This window comes from Phalacrocorax aristotelis, chromosome 8 (assembly GCF_949628215.1).
Source record: "Phalacrocorax aristotelis chromosome 8, bGulAri2.1, whole genome shotgun sequence".
In the NCBI taxonomy this organism is placed as follows: Eukaryota; Metazoa; Chordata; class Aves; order Suliformes; family Phalacrocoracidae; genus Phalacrocorax; species Phalacrocorax aristotelis.
In genome coordinates this window covers 1,594,021-1,610,391 of record NC_134283.1, presented here as the reverse complement: position 1 = coordinate 1,610,391, position 16,371 = coordinate 1,594,021, and the positions used below count along the sequence as shown (strand labels likewise).

Sequence of the window (16,371 nt, the reverse complement as noted above, 5' to 3'; positions counted from 1 at the left end):
ACAGCAGCGAGGCAGCTGAGGATTCAGGCAGCAGCAGGACAGCAGCACCTGCAGCTTCCCTCGGCCCCAAGGCACGAGCAAGCTGAGTGCCTGCAGAGGCGGCCGCACCAGCAGCCTCCACTTTGTAGGGGAAGGCAGGAACAAGAGGGATCGCTGCAGGTGGCAGGGGAAGGGATGAGGATTCAGTCACAAGAGGGGAAAAAAAGAGAGACTGAGCTTCACTCACGTGCTCGGCCTGGTCTGGGCTTTGCCCCGCTTGATCAGGCTGCGGCAGGTCTTTCCCATCCACAAAGAGCCGGAGCAGCTGGAGGTACAAATCGAGTGCCACGTAGAGGAAGGTCTGCTCTCGAGTGAGCAGCTCTCGGCGAAAGCAAGGCGTGAGGCTGGAGGGGGTCACGCACCGTGGCTGGTTAGCACCGGTTCCGCGGTAGACTCAAACACAGGCGCAAGGCAAACGCAGCCAGCGCTCCTTTTTACAAGCCCCATTGCGTGCAGGGCCGCCCCACGGCCAGGAGCAGGAAGGCACCCAGGGAGGCTCCTGTTTGGAGCACAAAGCTGAAGGGAAACCTCCAGCAAAGGATACGGGGCTCCTTAAAGAGCAACCCTGCTGTGATCAAGCATTCTCTCCAAGGCAAGGGCTCAGCTTGCCTCCAGGCCAGCAGTACGTGTAGCTCCGCACCAGCTGCGGCACGTGCCAGCCATCGGCCACATCGTCCCTCGCAAATCCTCCCTTCCGAGCCCAGCAGGACGTTACCTGTAGAACGCAACAGGCAGGAGCTGGGTGTGACGGTCCGAGGCTGCGCTGCGCAGAACACGGTAGTTTCTAGGGTCTGCAATAGCCAGAAGGAAGCACTAAGCGTCTTTAGTGGTCCTCACGCCACCTTGCACGCTTCTACAGCTGCGTGGGGGCTGCAGTTTCCTTCAGCCCACAATAAACACTAGTATGTAGGTGTGGGGACCCCCGGGAGAAGCAAGCTGTCCCCTCTGAGGCTTTCTCTACCAGCGGGAACAATACTGAGTTTCAGTCGTTCCTGATCAGCTGGGTCACCATACTGCAGGGTAGGAGCAGGATGTGCTCAAGCTTTTACTCAAGCAAGGGTTTTTCATGCTGCTTCCCCTTCTTACAGGTACACTCACTAATCAAAGGGCTGGGGCATGCCTGCCCAGCACCGCGCCCCGCCTTGCCACCCTTCGGAGACAGGACTCGCTCACCGTCCTCTGCCGAATGGAAGAGAAGCGGCCAGGACGTGCCCCTCTCCTCCAGGCACTGCAAGATCTCCAGGGACCGTTCCAGCGATGTCTGAAAATCCACTCCTTCCTGGGGGTGAGAAAGGACAGGTCTGGTTTGTCTCAGGCCTTAGTTGCGTCAAAGCAGAAAGGAACCCCTCGTAAGAGGTTGTGTACGTGAAGCGCTCTCTTAAAGGACACTTTTAGGGATTTAGCCTGTCTTTCCCCTCGCCTGGCAGCCTGGATTCACCCCGGGCAATCAGGCACTTTCATCACCAAACCAGGCCACAACAGGGCTCAGCTGAGAACGATCTGTGAGGGGGGGAAGCCATACCGATGAGCAACCGATCGGCGGCGCGCTTCCCAGCAGTGCTCAGCACAGAGCCGCTGCACCCCCCGCCCCGACCCACCCTGCTCCCCAGAGCAGGATTTTCCCCTCTAGTGACAGCACATCTTGGGATTGGGGTTTTTTTTGCATTACTCATTTTACTTGGAATAACCTCCCAGATCTGTTTGCTTAAGATGTTTCTTTCCTCAATGACTCTTCCTCCAGACTCTCCCAGAGGCAGGCTATGAGACCAAATGATTATTTTTAACTTGAATCTGCTCCCTGACCCGCGCCGTTAGGTGACTGCACAAACGGCTGCACTTCAAAGCTGCGAAGACAGCAAAGGGACAGGAACAAGCATTCCTAGGTGGGAGGATGCTTAGGGCAGACAGCTGCTGGAAGAAACCTGTCATCTTTGCTCCTGCATTTAATAGCGTTAAATCACTTGGAAGCCAGCGTTCCTCCTTGCTGGGGACCCCTTGTCCTGTGAAATACCATGTACTGAGAAAAAAGGTCATCTAACAAATGTGAAGTGCTTCACAGAAGCTGAGAGAGAGAGAGATGAGGTTCCTGTGGTACCTGGGAGGTGTAAAGTCTGAACGGGGAACTGAAAATGGTAAGTCGTTCATGAAGAGAAATAAAAGCTACCGTAGTGAGAGGGGAGATACCATCCATTAGAGGAAAACACAGGTTTAATCTGACAGGAACAGAAGGGCTTTCAGCAGGCTCTCTGGGACGTTGCTGGTCCCCTCCTTCTGGCAGAACAAGCTACCAGCCTTCACAGAACCCGTACAAAGCACTTCCAGGCAGCAAACCAAGCGGATCAGGCAGTGTCAGTGTCACAAGAATTCCCTCAGGGCTGAATTTACCTTTGGTGCTCTTTTTGCCGAGATGAGATCCATCAGTGAGAAGAACAGCAGAGAAACAAGAAGCTGCAAGGGAAAGAGTGCCTGTTAGTTGTATCGGCGGTGGTGACTCAGGACTTGTTATTTCCTGACTGGAAAGCGCATTTCACCGAGTACGTTCCCAGGATGGACCCGGATGAACTACAAGCGCTGCTGTTCCCCTCCAGGTGCAGGCAGCGTGATTGAAGATGACAGACTGCAGCTTGACGTCGCTCGTTGCTTCTGAGGGTAAATTCCACGCTGAATTCACTGTTCTCAAAGCAAAGCTTGCTGCACTCAGCAAGTCAGACGACAGGTGACAACTCCTCCCGAATACAGGGAGAACCACCACGGATGTAAACCTGGAGGAGAGCTAACGCTGGTCCACAGGCACATGCCTCCTCCCATCTCCAGGCAGATTTCTGAGGTGAAAGCCGCTGTTATTCCACATGCACTAAACGCGCCTACCAACTCAGTGACACCAGTTTCTCACTAGCAGCTCTTGGCTCTAGGCCAGTATAAACAGTGACGGAGTCAATTCTGGAGCAAGAGGAGCTGCTACTGTAACCGCTGCCCGGAGCAATAGAACTTAAGAGCAAACAGTAAGGCACAGGTTCTGCTCCAGCACTATTTACCTGTGGGTGTCTCAGCACAGGGACGCTCCCCGTACGGAGCTCTGGTCCCAGCTAACCCCAGGAAGGTCAACGAACAGAAGTGCCAGGCAGCAGCCCAGCTTCCTCCTCAGCAGAGCGCTTCAGAGAACCCCCACGCACGACGGAGGGCACCGAGCACGGCAAAACGGAGGAGGCATTTCCTGCAACAGACTTGGGAAAACCCTCAGGAGGTCTGTTTCTGGGAATCCCAGCACGTCTTCCCAGAGCCCTTAAAATGTCTGCACTCCTGTCTCACAAACTTTCTGCATCTTCTCAACCTCCCAACCAAGTTGCCTGAGCTAAAACCCACAAGGACTGCTCCTTTCTCAGAGGGAGAGGTGATGCTGGCACGCTGTGGATTGAGCTCGATCTCTGCAGCGCTCTCTCTAGCTTCAGTTTTTAAAGCAGCTGCTTAACAGACCTCCCTGACTTCACAGAGGAACCAGTATCCGAGTTAAAAGTTTAAGTTTGGGACAACTTTGCCTCTAGGATAAATATTTAGCAACCGGTAACGTACAGCGACTACCAGTTAGCCACCAGCAAGATTTCACAGCAGGGTTTACCAGCGATGCAGCTGCACCTCAGGACAACCACTGCTCAGTTAATGACGTTCTACTTCTAGTTTTCAAGTGTAGGGAACAGCAGACATCTAAAACCATCATCTTGCCTGCTCTGCGTCAGTCCCCAGCCTCTCCAGGGTGTTCCTCTCTCGTCTGCGTGGTGGCTGCTGTTGGACAGTGCAATGGAGGAAGGCAGCCGAAATCCAAGGAGGGTCAGAGACAGGGAAGACCACTCCTGAAGAGAGGAAGCTAGGAAACAAAACCAGTATGTCATGGGGTTGGGGGGGGGGGGGGGGCGGGAAATAAAAGGAAAAAAAAAGTCACAGCTGTGAATGAGGGGGAAATCAGGGGCTTTGTGACTGGGAGGACAAAAGTTCTCCCCTCTTCCTCCCCCCCCGCAGTCGGATGCTACTTGGAGACAGCTTAAAAAAGAAAGGTCTAGAAACAGACAGCAGCATTCCCAAATCTTTTACCAGAGAGTGGACAGGTAGTGAACCGATTACACTACTGTGGCTGATGTGATTATTGCCTTCAATAATGTATAAGGCGATTCTTGGACTAAATTCCCAGCTTTTGGGGAAAAGTTGCAGGACGCTGAACGGAGCGTAACAGCAGGTAAAGGAGGAAGCATAGAGCAGAGCAGCTGTCAGCAGCTTCAGGAGATCAGAGATTCTCCAAACTCAGGGAGCAAAGGGTGCGGCAGCATAAGTGAGTGACTCAACACTGTGTTAAAGGCTATTTCTAGTGTTTGTCTAACAAGGACTCTGCCTTCCAGTCTCCTCTAAAAAGATTCTTTTTCCTTATGGTGAAACACTCTGACCCATATTACACAGAAGGCCAGACTAAATAATTATAGTGACCCATTTTGAGTTTAAACTCTACAAAGGAATCTGTATATAGCTGTCCTACAAGCCTCAGTCCACATTAACATTTCGTACTGCCTCAGAGAGCCGGCACCCTGGGCACCGATCCCTCAGAGAGCAGGTTCTCCTGCCTGCAGATCCACGCTGGGTTCCTCACGCATACCTGGTAGCTGAGGACTGCCATTCCCTCAGCCTTTCCAGCTCTTCTGCAAGTGGAGCCCCAAAGAGCCTCTTCCACTGAGAGCAAAGTACTGGCTCCAGCCTCGGCCACCAAAGCTAGGGAGAAGGATGGAAATCAGCAGCATTAGTGGTGATGCCCTTAGCAGCTGTTTGCAGCCAGGTGTGCATGCTACCTCAGCCAGGTACGTGGGGAAAGGGGCTCCCCCCGCCTTAATGGAAGAACCCAGGCTGTACATACAGACACAATAAACACGAGAAGTTGATTCTATAGAAGAACAAGGAGGCTGGGGCAGGGTCTGGAGCACAAGTGTGCTGGGGGGCGGCTGAGGGGGCTGGGGGGGTTTAGCCTGGAGAAGAGGGGGCTGAGGGGAGCCCTTCTCGCTCTCTGCAGCTGCCTGAGAGGGGCTGGAGTGAGGGGGGGGTCGGTCTCTTCTCCCAAGTCACCAGTGACAGGGCGAGAGGAAACAGCCTCAAGCTGCATCAGGGGAGGTTTAGGTTGGATATTAGGGAAAATTTCACTGAAAGGGCTGTCAGGCCCTGGCACAGGCTGCGCAGGGCAGTAGTGGAGTCACCATCCCTCGGGGTATTTAAAAGACGTGTAGATGTGGTGCTGGGGACAGGGTTTAGTGGTGGGCTTGGCAGGGCTGGGTTAACAGTTGGACTGGTTGATCTTAAAGGTCTTTTCCCACCTAAATGATTTTATAATTCTAAGTTTGACATCCTGGAAACGCAAAGAGGGTCATCTGTGACCACATTCGTACCACGGTGCCCTGAAACTCCTCTAACAGGTCCAGTCATAATAAAGGAGCTGTTCCGCAAAGGTGATGTACATCCTTACCACGTGCAACAAAACCACGTATCCCCACGTGAAACTGCACAAAGAGTTACACGTAGCAGAGAGAAAAAACCCTGTGCTTTATGGACTTTCTGGTTGCTTGGCATGTAACAACCAGCCCCTCTAGAGTGCATCTGAAACCAGAACAAGTCTCCCAGCTCCTCACTCTGTTCCACATCTGTCGCGACACTCCAGAAACAAGGCAGCAAGCCCGAGGCTGGGATCAGCGATACCAAGGGTACTGAAACACTCTGCAATTTTCCAGAGGTATTAAGAATTACTACCCCCACACTTCTCAGTTTACATTAAAGGAAGTTTAAAACAAACCCTCTGAACCTCTGAATTTTCATCTAGCGCTCTTTAAGATGACATATGAACAGTTACCGCTGCAGAGAAAAGCAGAGTGGGACATCTGGTTTGACACGCTCTTAGAACATTGTTGACCTCTTCTGCCGACTCCTCACAGTCCAAGCTGGCGTTAAGCAGGCCCTGGAAGAGGGTAAATTACAAGATGACTGCACACACACATCTTTGCTGCTTTGAAGTACCTCACCGAGCCATGTGTTAACTCGAAGATAACTGTAGGGGTCAGCATGGCCCAGCAAAAGAAACGCTGCCCAACAGCTTCTCCTTCCCCCACCAGCTTTACCATATTGTATTAAAATTAACCTCTGCCACTACGTCCTCCTGCTACTTCCCTCCACTTTCCTGGATTACCCCTCTCCTTTTTGGAATTTACACCAACAATTCTCAAAACAAGGGTACAAATAGCACATCTCGTCGCTAAGGTTAGCGTATGGTCAGGTGTCTGGGTAACGAAGCGTCTGCTCCGGCGAGCAGTTACCCTGAAGAAGTGAGCGGTGATGTCGTAGGAGAGCGCGTACCCTCTGGAACTGACGTTCTTCTGTGGGAAGACAAGGAGGAAAAACAAAAAGTTAACTCCTTCCCTTTTGAATTATGATTTTCTTTAAACATTTTGGGTGTCCAGCACAACTGGACCCACGTACACCAAATCACCCTGCGAGACCCAGAGCATCAGCTCAGAACACAGAACCTTCATTTCTACACGAAGCCACACCACCAACTGGGTAGTGCTTTATGGTCCCAGCACCAGAAAGTGCTGGAGGGCCCGAGAAAGCCGTCAGTCAGGATGGATAAAAAGCAGCGATAGCTATCCTCAGAGCACAGAACAGTGCTCTGAGGGACCTGCAAGGATCTGCCCCCAGGAAGCTGCAGGGATGCTTCTGGACGTTGTCTCCAGTGCACGTAACACAGGAGGATGAGCAGGATCTCACTCTGCACACAGCAAATTAGTTTAACACCTTGGGACGACAGAAATAGGAGAAGAGCTCATGCTCAGTCCCTTACTCCTGAGGCCTCCACGGGAACACTGCGGGCATCTCTCTAACCCACTGTCAACAAACAAAGAGGGACAACACACCCACGCAAGAAGGTGCATCCCCAAGGCTGCTGCACGCGCGCGTGCACCAGAGGCGCGCGTTGTCACGAACAGCGCGAGCGGGAAGGCCGCCCGTACTGCTCGAGAGCTGGCCAAGCCGCTACCGGGCCTCTCTGTGATCAACCCATGGGTGATTTTACCCCTGGACTGTGCACAGCCAGCTCCAAGCACTGCTGCGCTGGCTGGCTCCACCCCAGACCTGCCTACGCTATTTCCCAAGGATTCCCTCTCAATAGTATAAAACGCCACCACAATTCCAAATGAATGAACCCAAAAGTCATGCTAGAGCAGACAGTGCCGAGGGGAGCTCTGCAGAGCCAGGGGCGGGAAAGTCTCGAGCGTAATGAGTTGAACCTCCCTACATTCTGACATAAGCTAGGTTTGTCTGACGTTTGGCTGCATTTTAAGTCAGGTCCTAAACCCGAGTTCAAGGTCTCTATCTAGAGCATTTACCAGCAAGGAATTACCGTTTGGCTAACGACACGTACCAGCTCCGAGTTTACAAAACGAAAAAAGTCTTCACAGTCCAACGTTGTTTTCTTCCCTTTTCGACAAGTAAGGATGAGAGCGGACGGAGGGAGCCCTACCAGAATCCTTAGGCAGGGGAGAATGAAACAGAATTGAGGTTTCCATTGAGAATCAGACCCCACGCTCTCAGGGCACGCGCCTTTGCTATTCAGGGGAGCCTGAGAGTACGTGAAACGTGAGAGGTCTCCAGCGCGTTGGCAGAAGCTGCACGAGGAATTTTTCCAGCCACCCACAAAAGAGCCTGCACTTCCACAAGACGTACACACCACTGTCGAAGGCGCTGTCAGTGGCTCACAAATGGAAACACACACCTAGATCGCAGCAGCAAGTAGGGTAATTTAACAATGGTTAACACAAGCGGCGGCTTTAAGAGTGCTGCTGGCTGTCAGAGCCCACGAAGACGCGCGGTCTCCGAAATCCGGTCTCCTGGCAGGGGCAAGCGGTGGCCCAAGATGGCACACTGACACGCAGCTAAGTCGTGCGGGTGGCAGGGAATAAATCTCCCTTGCACAATCGTTACCACGCCAGACAGTGCCATTTTCACCATCTGCAGAATCACAGGGCGGCCACCCGACCCTGCAGGTACATGCCGTAATTGCTTTGAACGGCAGTTTCGTTCGCAGCCCTTCAGACCTGCATTTACCTTCTGTGCAGCAGCAGCTCCTGCTGCCTCCATAACTGCTCACCCAAAGCAGAGCCGTGTTCTCTGTCTTTCAACCTTGCCTGGAGAATCTCAAACAGGAAATGTCTCTGGGCGTCCAGGCAGCCAGAAGGCAACTTTCGCCTACACCCCAGCTCTAGTACCATCTCCTAAACAGGGAGAGGGGGAAAACACACCCCAGTGTTTGTCAGGGCTGCGCACTAGTTTCCAGTCAAGCCCTCTATGTTTCTCTGAAGTAATACAAAGAGATCAATAAGAAAAATCTCTCTCCCTCTCAATTTCCATGCCAGTGCTGACATCTGGGAACCAAACGTCAGCCTTGTGTACACCAAGGCATTAGAACATGCTTTAACTGGTCAAATTCAAGGACTGAACATATGCATCAAAGTCTGAAATCACCTGCAGCTTGCAGAGTATATCAGGATTGACTGACTTCTTTCGTTGGTCATGGCTACCCAGGTCCAACCTGAAATTAAGAGACACACCAGGTAACTAACCCTGTTAGCCCAGGCAGACAACGCAATTCAATTAAAGTGAAACAGCTTCAGATGAACATAAAGCTCTAACATTAGTGTTCCTTAAATAAGCTGTAGGCGAGACAGCAACTCTCCTCTCACCCTCACTCCTCATTTTCTAACTTCAGCCACTTCCTCAGGGGCATTAATGCTTGTCTGGCCAAACAAATCTGAATACAAATTCAACTTAAAGACAGACAGACTAGGGACTATCTGCGACTGCAACCCCAGACCTCTGTCACCTAAAGCAAGATTCTTACGCAGAGACTGGTGAGTGACGCAGAGTCGCCTCCCAGCTTTCACCGCCAGCCAGAGCGGTGAGAAGGGAATCACATCCACTCAGGAAAACACAGCCCCACGCAAGGCACAAGCTCGCGGCTCCTAGCTCACAAGGTCATGAGCGGAACCATTGCTTCTGCAGAAATGCAAGCCACGATGCAGAATACCTTTGTGAGGAATCCAGAATGGTATTGATAATAATGCCACATGCCTTCTCCAGGTCACCGTCGCAGCCACCAGAAGCAGAAGGTGCAGGAAGATACCACTGATAGATGGCCCAATAATGGAAATCCTGTCTGCAGTATCAAAAAGGGGAAGAGAGGAGGAAATCTATCACCGCATTTTAATGGCGCCCTTCCCTTGAGGTAAAAGGAAGTCCACGCAGCGGGAAGATAGATGGAAGCACCCTTCTAAGCACAAAGAGCCATCCAGCAGACACCACACGTCCTGATGTCAGCCGCCCCTCGCTTCCGGAAACGGGGAGGTTTTCTGAAAAGTTATTTGGAAGGACTGCACGTGCCGGCCAGGAGTTATCTGGGTGAGCTTCCTCAAGTTAAAGCACGCGCCTCATTCATAGCACTGCTCGAACTCTGGACAAACCGCAGCAGTTGGCAGGCACTTGTGTCCCGCAGCAGCTTGTTTATTTACTTCCTGACCTTCAGTGCTTTTTCCTAATTTGGGTGGGAAAGACTCTCGAACCGTTCCCTTTTCAACAGGGCCCCTCTGCACTCACCTCTCCGCAGCAGAGAGAACATCCTTCTCAGAGCACACTTCCAGCTCCAACAGCAGCCACTCCCTGAAGGACAACTGGGAAAAGCAACGGTTTAGGGAAGAGGGCAGAGCAGCAGGGCACGTAACTTGTGCAGAACTGCCACCTTCTTCCCAACATAAAACCCACCTTCGCCCACACCCAGACACAATCCCGTGCAGATTAATGGATATGAAACAGGAGACGTCAACCCAAGGACGTTCCTGTACTGTTTCCATCGTGAGAAATCTAAACTAAAACCCCACTGGCATTCCAAAATTTACTGAAAGCGAGCCTATAAAGCATCTCTCACACACCCACACACACCCCCACCCCTTTGACATTTCCAAACATGCTCATCTTCTTAAAGCCTAGATACTGAACGAACCTACGTTATTAGAAATAAATGCTCAAACGAGCAAAGCACCATACTCAGACAGACTGGTACACGCATCAAAGAAAGGTCATCATGCAGAGCTACGTCAGCTTTGTACATCAAGCCAGCCAAGCACAGGGAGTCATTCCAGTAACGTGACAAACTCCTCTGCACAAAGACAAACTGGTTTTATACGAGCTAGGTTAAAAAAAGAAACCCTGTCAAATCAGATCCGCATTGCAAGGATGGTATAAAGAGAATAGCTGAGATGCTAACCGGCTTCAAAGCAAGGCAGAGCCAAACAATCTGAGGCACACAAGCGGCTGAGGAGAACAGTGACATTTAGACAAAGCACCAGAAAAAGGAAGCAAGTATTTTCAGTTGTTTGACGCGCCATGACTGCACAGCCAGGACACAGCAGGAAGCTGAGGTTATCAACTGCCCTTTTCTCTACGGTTCTGACCATTTTCTTACTGCTACGGTACGCCCTGCCAAGCTTTCTCCTTTTTAAGCAGCACACAAAAGCTTCACCCCGGTTTTCTCTTTCTGCCTTATCACCATCGAAATCCACAAACAACGTTGAGTGCATAACCTAGCGCACACGACACCTTCAGCTGTCAGGCCAGCTTTTCAGGCAGTAAGTTCTTACAGGAAGCGTTTTATCGCCAATAAGGAAATTGCAAAAACCGGATCTGAAAAGTGAGAATTACAGTGTGAACTTCAGTCACGGAAAAGATTTATACCTGGAATGCTTTTTCCTTCAAGAGCTCCTGAAAGCGTGCTTGCTTCCATAAACTGAGGCTGGCTCTTCTGTAGTTTGGAGAGAGGCATGACAGGGAACTCCAGGTTAGGTCAGTTTTAGCCTCCTCGCACAGGATTCCCCGAGCTTCCAAGCACAGCCGTGGCACGATGTACTGCAGCTAAAACAAAGGCATAAACCCCGTGCGTGTTTCCATCACAAAAAAAAAAAAAAGGCCCTCTGGTTGCATGAAGCTGCCAAGCAAGCCAATACGCAAGACGGTAACATGGGGGGGGTACAACGATGCACTCGCACATAGTTTTCTTTGTACGAGTTACAGCCACCCAGGGGCTGCAGCGGGAAACAGAACCGAGATTGAGCTTTCTGATAAGTAATAGCAAAGCTTTTTGCCTTTTACCTTTTTAACAAGGCTAGGGGGAAGCAAGGCACACAGATCTTCACGAGAATAGGATGAAAACTTGCACATAAGATAAGATGCTGCTGCAGTGCAAAACCTGAGAGAGAAAAAGAACAAACTCCGTTATCTGGTTGGTTCAATCGTATCTTTTCCCACTCACAGAAGTCCAAAGCCAAAACAAAAGCTGAGTGTTAAAAATGCTGTCAACCAACATGCCCCAAACCTATTTGCTTTGGGGACCACTGCTGTTCACTTGCTCCCAAGTACGTTTGCGGCACAGATTTCAGAACCAGAGGCGAAACTAAAGCCTTTAACAGCATCCAGTCAGTCCTCTCTCCAGCGGGCAGTACAATCGTCAGGACGCTATTTCAGGCGGGCCCACCATGAGCCTGTTCCTCTGTGCAGCAGAAACACCTACACACGCTCTGGAAACCCTCGGCAGGAGCAGGAACCAGCACCCCTCCTGCAGCAAACCTAAACCCGTCACTTGGAGGAGCAAGGATGTGCTGGATGCATGATCTCACCTCATGCAGAAGGCCGACGACTCTTCCGTCCTGCACACTAGCAAGCAGTTCCAGTACTCGGAAATGGGAAGGACCTTTTCAGGAGCAGGCTGAGGAATCCCAAAATTGGCTTCCACTTCAGGAATCAGAGCTCTGGATTCACTTAAGTGGATCACAAAAGCTGCTAGTCCTAAAATGTGAGCGTCATTCAGGGAAGGACCCTGCAAGCCAAACATAGTAAGGAACTGAAGAGAGGGAGACGTTTCATTTGTAACAGAACAACCTTTCTCAGAAAAAAACCCTCAGAATTAATCAAGTAGCAGAGCATTGCTTCTGCCTGTTGACTAATTAGTGCAGCAATATCAATTTAGCAGACGAGAGGCAGCAGTTACATGAAACACGTTCTTCCTTCCTTGGAATCGTGCAGCTGCCTTTGGTTAATCTGCAGCAGAATTTGCGTGTTTCTGTAACACGGTAACTTGAAGCAACCCGCTGTAAATTCGGCCCTGCAGAACTGGAGACTCTCAAGGCTTTTTAGCCTCTGTGACAGCTAGCCTAGACTGTCGGCCTTTTAATTTCACCCTCGCAATATCATGGGGTAAGGGAAATAAACCCACCAGCTCTTTGAAAGAAAACCATACACTGCTTCACCCCAGATTTGGAGGTCTTACTTTTATTTTTAAAAGCAGCGTACAACTCAACTATACAGCGTGGAAGCTTAGGATTGAAGCATTCTACTATTTTTCTCTTGGCTCTGCTGATAAACTTGCTGCTTGTAGCTTCTGTTAAAATGTATCTCCGAATGTGTTAACCCTCGACAGCAGTATTTCTGTGAGAGAACATTCAGCTCACGTTCCTGAGAGCAAGCCCATACCACTTGATCAAAGTGGGACTTATTTTTTTTCTGGAAGCTTAAAGCTAGTGAAGCCCCTCCGCAGGGCAGTCCAGCCAGCTACGTGCCCCACAGCTCAGGAAATGGAGGCCTTTAGCACACTATAACCATATGATTCTTGGTTGGAAAACTAACCTGGTGATAAATCAGCTGGCAGAGCCTGCCCAGAAGCGCAGGTAAGAGATTCCTGTGTCCACACATCATCTTCACAAACAAGGAGAGACACGGTCCCTGCCTGCAGAAGGTAAAACCCACATGCTCGTTTTACTGCTTCTTGTTATCCCCAAGTTCAGGAAGAGGTATTTAAAAATGCTTAAACACGCTGAACCTGAGCTACACTTGTCTATAAAAACAGGACAATCATTATTCCATTCACAGGCTCAAAGGAAGCATCCCTTTTGGAGTACCTGAAGAGGACCCCTATGAAAACACGAACCCTGCCAGCGCCCTGCCTCAAACACTTGATTATATATAGTCAAAGAGCTGTTTCTGAGACGACGACAAGGAGAGGAGGAAGCTGCCTGGGGCACAGTCAGCTTTTTCCAGACAGAGAGCACAAGGTAAACAGAGGCAGAGCAATAAACAGGATCAAAAAAAACCAAAGCAAGAGCAAAAAGGAATTTATATGACATGGTCCTGTTGCAAAACAGAGGAAGGGAGGAAGGGAGGGACTTTCCCACCCAGCTGACAGAAGCAAAACAATCCTCAGGAGACTGGATGGGGACTTCGGTTTAGAAACAATTTCCTGGGATGCTCTTGTTTATCACGGCTACTTTTCAGCACAGGTTTTCAACACAGATTCATCTGCTCCAGGGCAAAACAGCATAAGAGAGAGGGAAGGATGCACTGGATGCCAAAGCACGCTGCACTCCAGAGAAGCGGCCACCCAGTTCAGTACTGTCGGCAGCTGGGATCACAGGCAGCTTGCCAGTACGCTGGTGCTCTCCAACAAAGCCATTTCCCCCTGGAATGCTGACCATGATGTCCACAGGCTTCTGTTACATCAGGAAGGAGATGGCTGTTAGCAGAGTCCTTCCAGTGGCAGAGGAGTGCCACCTCTCCCTCCTCATACAGGCCACAGTCAAACCGAGTCGTTCGCAGGGGGAAGAGGGGACAGAGGCAGACAGCAGGTGTACCACGCTGCTCTTCCTCTGCCTGCTGCGTTGGACTATGCCTCGCTCCCTTCATATTAGATACGGCATTAGGGATGAAGGCTGGATCTGCAAAAGCACTGAACGTGCCAAAAAAGACACCCCGAAGATACATCAGTGCTCAGTGTCAGAAGACAAGCATTGTCCTCTCCTGACCTTTAGAGTCAGCCAGCAAGTCACTCCCGGACAAAAAGAATTTGCTTCATTCTCCCTGCCCCACCGAGCTGAAACGCCAGGCCGAGCACGTAGTATTTCTGGGAAGCTTTTATACATTGTCACAGAGCACGGAGCAGAGCCAAACGCCACCTTTTTCTGAAGGGATCAGTGACAACAGGGGAGAAACATGTTTTATTTACGCACATACATGAAAGTGCATTAGTTCGACTACAGAAACTCAGAATTAAGCAGCCTGCAAGTGCCAGCCTGGCACAGTGGGTACAACCAACCAGAAGTCCCTTCTTGCCCCTAGACAAGTGTTGGGATTCTAGTGTATTAACCAGTTATGATCTCCCTACTCTTCTACTCGCATCTTACCTGTCTGGAGGGTTAAAATAGGAAGCAGCTATTAGGTTTTGGCAGAAGGATGTCAGCAGAAGATCAACAACCTGGAATAAGAGACACACTGCTAATTCCTTCTTGTCGAGCCACATATCTAGATCTAGTTTTGAGCTGCCTATCTACTGTGTTTCCCAACATTAAAACAAAGAGACAGATTGGTCAATGACATTCACTGCAAGTCGTACAGATCCACTGGCACTAAGAAGAGATGGGAAGTTAAGCCCATTACAGCCCGGGAGCAATCCCAACACAAAACAGATACCTAGACAAGCCTGCTGAAGAAAGCCTAGCTCATCACAGGGCTGCCCTAATAGAATATATCTCTAGATCTCACCACCAGACACCCAACAGCTTCCAGGAGATTAAAAAACATTCATAGTCTGTGCACAGGGCAGACGAAAGGAGAAGTGTATTTCCTCTTCTCCTCAGACAAAGCAACCTTTCACTGGTACTATCCAGATGCATTTTTACCTACTCAACCCCGAGTTTCTCAGCCTGAGCCAGATGGTACCCACCCTCTGATGGCAGGGTTCCAGCCTGGGGGCAGAAATGTCAACCTGGACTGCAGAATTCATAGTAGCAGCTTCGTTCTCATCACTGCTGTGACCCAAGATGCTCGCGAGTCTGTCAGAAATCACTGCAATCTGCGCTGGCACATCTGCAGGGAGGTAACAGGAGAAGAGGAGAACCAGGACAGAAGGCATGAAAGACTTATAACTCCACAGAGCAGGAAGAAGAACAAGTGAAATATATACTCTAATGGATCAGAGCCCAAAGTATGTCACAAAAGGATTTAATGAGCAAAAAAATGTTAGCTGGAACACAGCGATCACCACCTCCATTTTAGAAGACAGCGTTATTTTCCCCCAGTACTACTACCAACACACATCAAGGACAGTTTTTCACACCAGAAAGGACACAGCCTTCCAAAGGGGGCCAAAGCCACCAGGCGAGTCCCCAGAACAGGGCTGCCCATCCTGGTAGAGATCAGTGCGGTACCAAGTGATCCACAAAGACGCAGACCTGAAGTTCCAAACTCAAACATGGGAAATACATCGGAAATTTTATTTATCTTTTTATATATATGCGTAGCCAGAAGGATTTACAGATCTGAACGATTACCACCCTCACATACCAGTGGCAAGTAGCTACCGGCTGTTGCTTCAGCTGGCATTAGCCACATGTCATTAATGCAGCTTTTGGAACAGCCAGTTACAGGTAGTTCTAACTTGCCGCCCCACCTACCTTCGTATTTAGCCTGGTCCGCAATCAGCACCCTTAGTTCAGCCAGTTCAGCCTTCAGCTGCTCAACAGGCTCTTTGGAATGGCTGGTCTCTACTTTTGATCCATCTAGACAAATAAGAGAGAAACGCAACCCACAACCCTTACCTTTGGGCATCACATCAGTTCATAAAATGCATTCAGCAACCTCTGCATACATTTTCTGTAAAAGCAGCATTTACTTTGCTGTAAGCTATAACAAAGCCCCAGAATGTCAGCCTGCCGCATACACAGCTTTGTTTTTACATTCGAAATGTGTTATTTGATTAATCATTTAAGAGTTTATGCCCAGTTGCAGAAGGAAATGAAGTTTTTAAAGACAAGAGGCAAAATTGTTCCCCTTTCCGAGTTTTCTTCCTGCTTGCTTTAGCTCTCTGCCCCTCACAGAAACATTTGCTGTCCTCAAAAGGCTGGAACCAGTCTCGAAACACAGACGTAACAGCATAAATACTATGTCATCAGCTTCTCCTCAAGCCCAACACTATGCAACATCTCCAGATGCTACGTGTCACTCTATTTTGGGGTTTGTTTAAAAGAAGAAATAAAATTAAATTCCTTTCACCACTAGAAAGACAGTGCCACCAGCAGCAAGCTGCCACAGCACAGCCCCAAAAACCACCCAGTACGGTTCGTTAGGCAGGAACAGCGCCTCGTACGCTCAACCGTGAACAAGAGCCGTAAATAACAAGGTTAAAATTAATACTTGTTATAAGCACGCTGTAAAGCAAGGAGG

General features: G+C 50.0%; 1 protein-coding gene across 3 annotated transcripts in view; it reads right to left on the bottom strand.

Annotated features, from left to right (window-relative positions):
• FANCA (FA complementation group A) overlaps positions 1–16,371 on the bottom strand; it is a 36,799-nt gene that overhangs the window by 988 nt on the left and 19,440 nt on the right. The window contains exons 22-42 of one of the 3 annotated variants that reach the window (XM_075101097.1): positions 15,603–15,707; positions 14,873–15,015; positions 14,334–14,404; positions 12,784–12,883; positions 11,778–11,977; positions 11,254–11,350; positions 10,840–11,016; positions 9,706–9,779; positions 9,140–9,268; positions 8,578–8,644; positions 8,161–8,327; positions 7,478–7,583; positions 6,375–6,434; positions 5,915–6,019; positions 4,679–4,791; positions 3,760–3,901; positions 2,425–2,487; positions 1,213–1,318; positions 755–830; positions 402–538; positions 227–304 (exon numbers count right to left, since the gene is read on the bottom strand). In XM_075101097.1, the coding sequence (XP_074957198.1) occupies positions 261–304; positions 402–538; positions 755–830; positions 1,213–1,318; positions 2,425–2,487; positions 3,760–3,901; positions 4,679–4,791; positions 5,915–6,019; positions 6,375–6,434; positions 7,478–7,583; positions 8,161–8,327; positions 8,578–8,644; positions 9,140–9,268; positions 9,706–9,779; positions 10,840–11,016; positions 11,254–11,350; positions 11,778–11,977; positions 12,784–12,883; positions 14,334–14,404; positions 14,873–15,015; positions 15,603–15,707 (2,282 nt within the window). In that variant the 3' untranslated portion in view covers positions 227–260. The other 2 variants (XR_012661947.1, XM_075101096.1) reach the window with 2 other exon arrangements.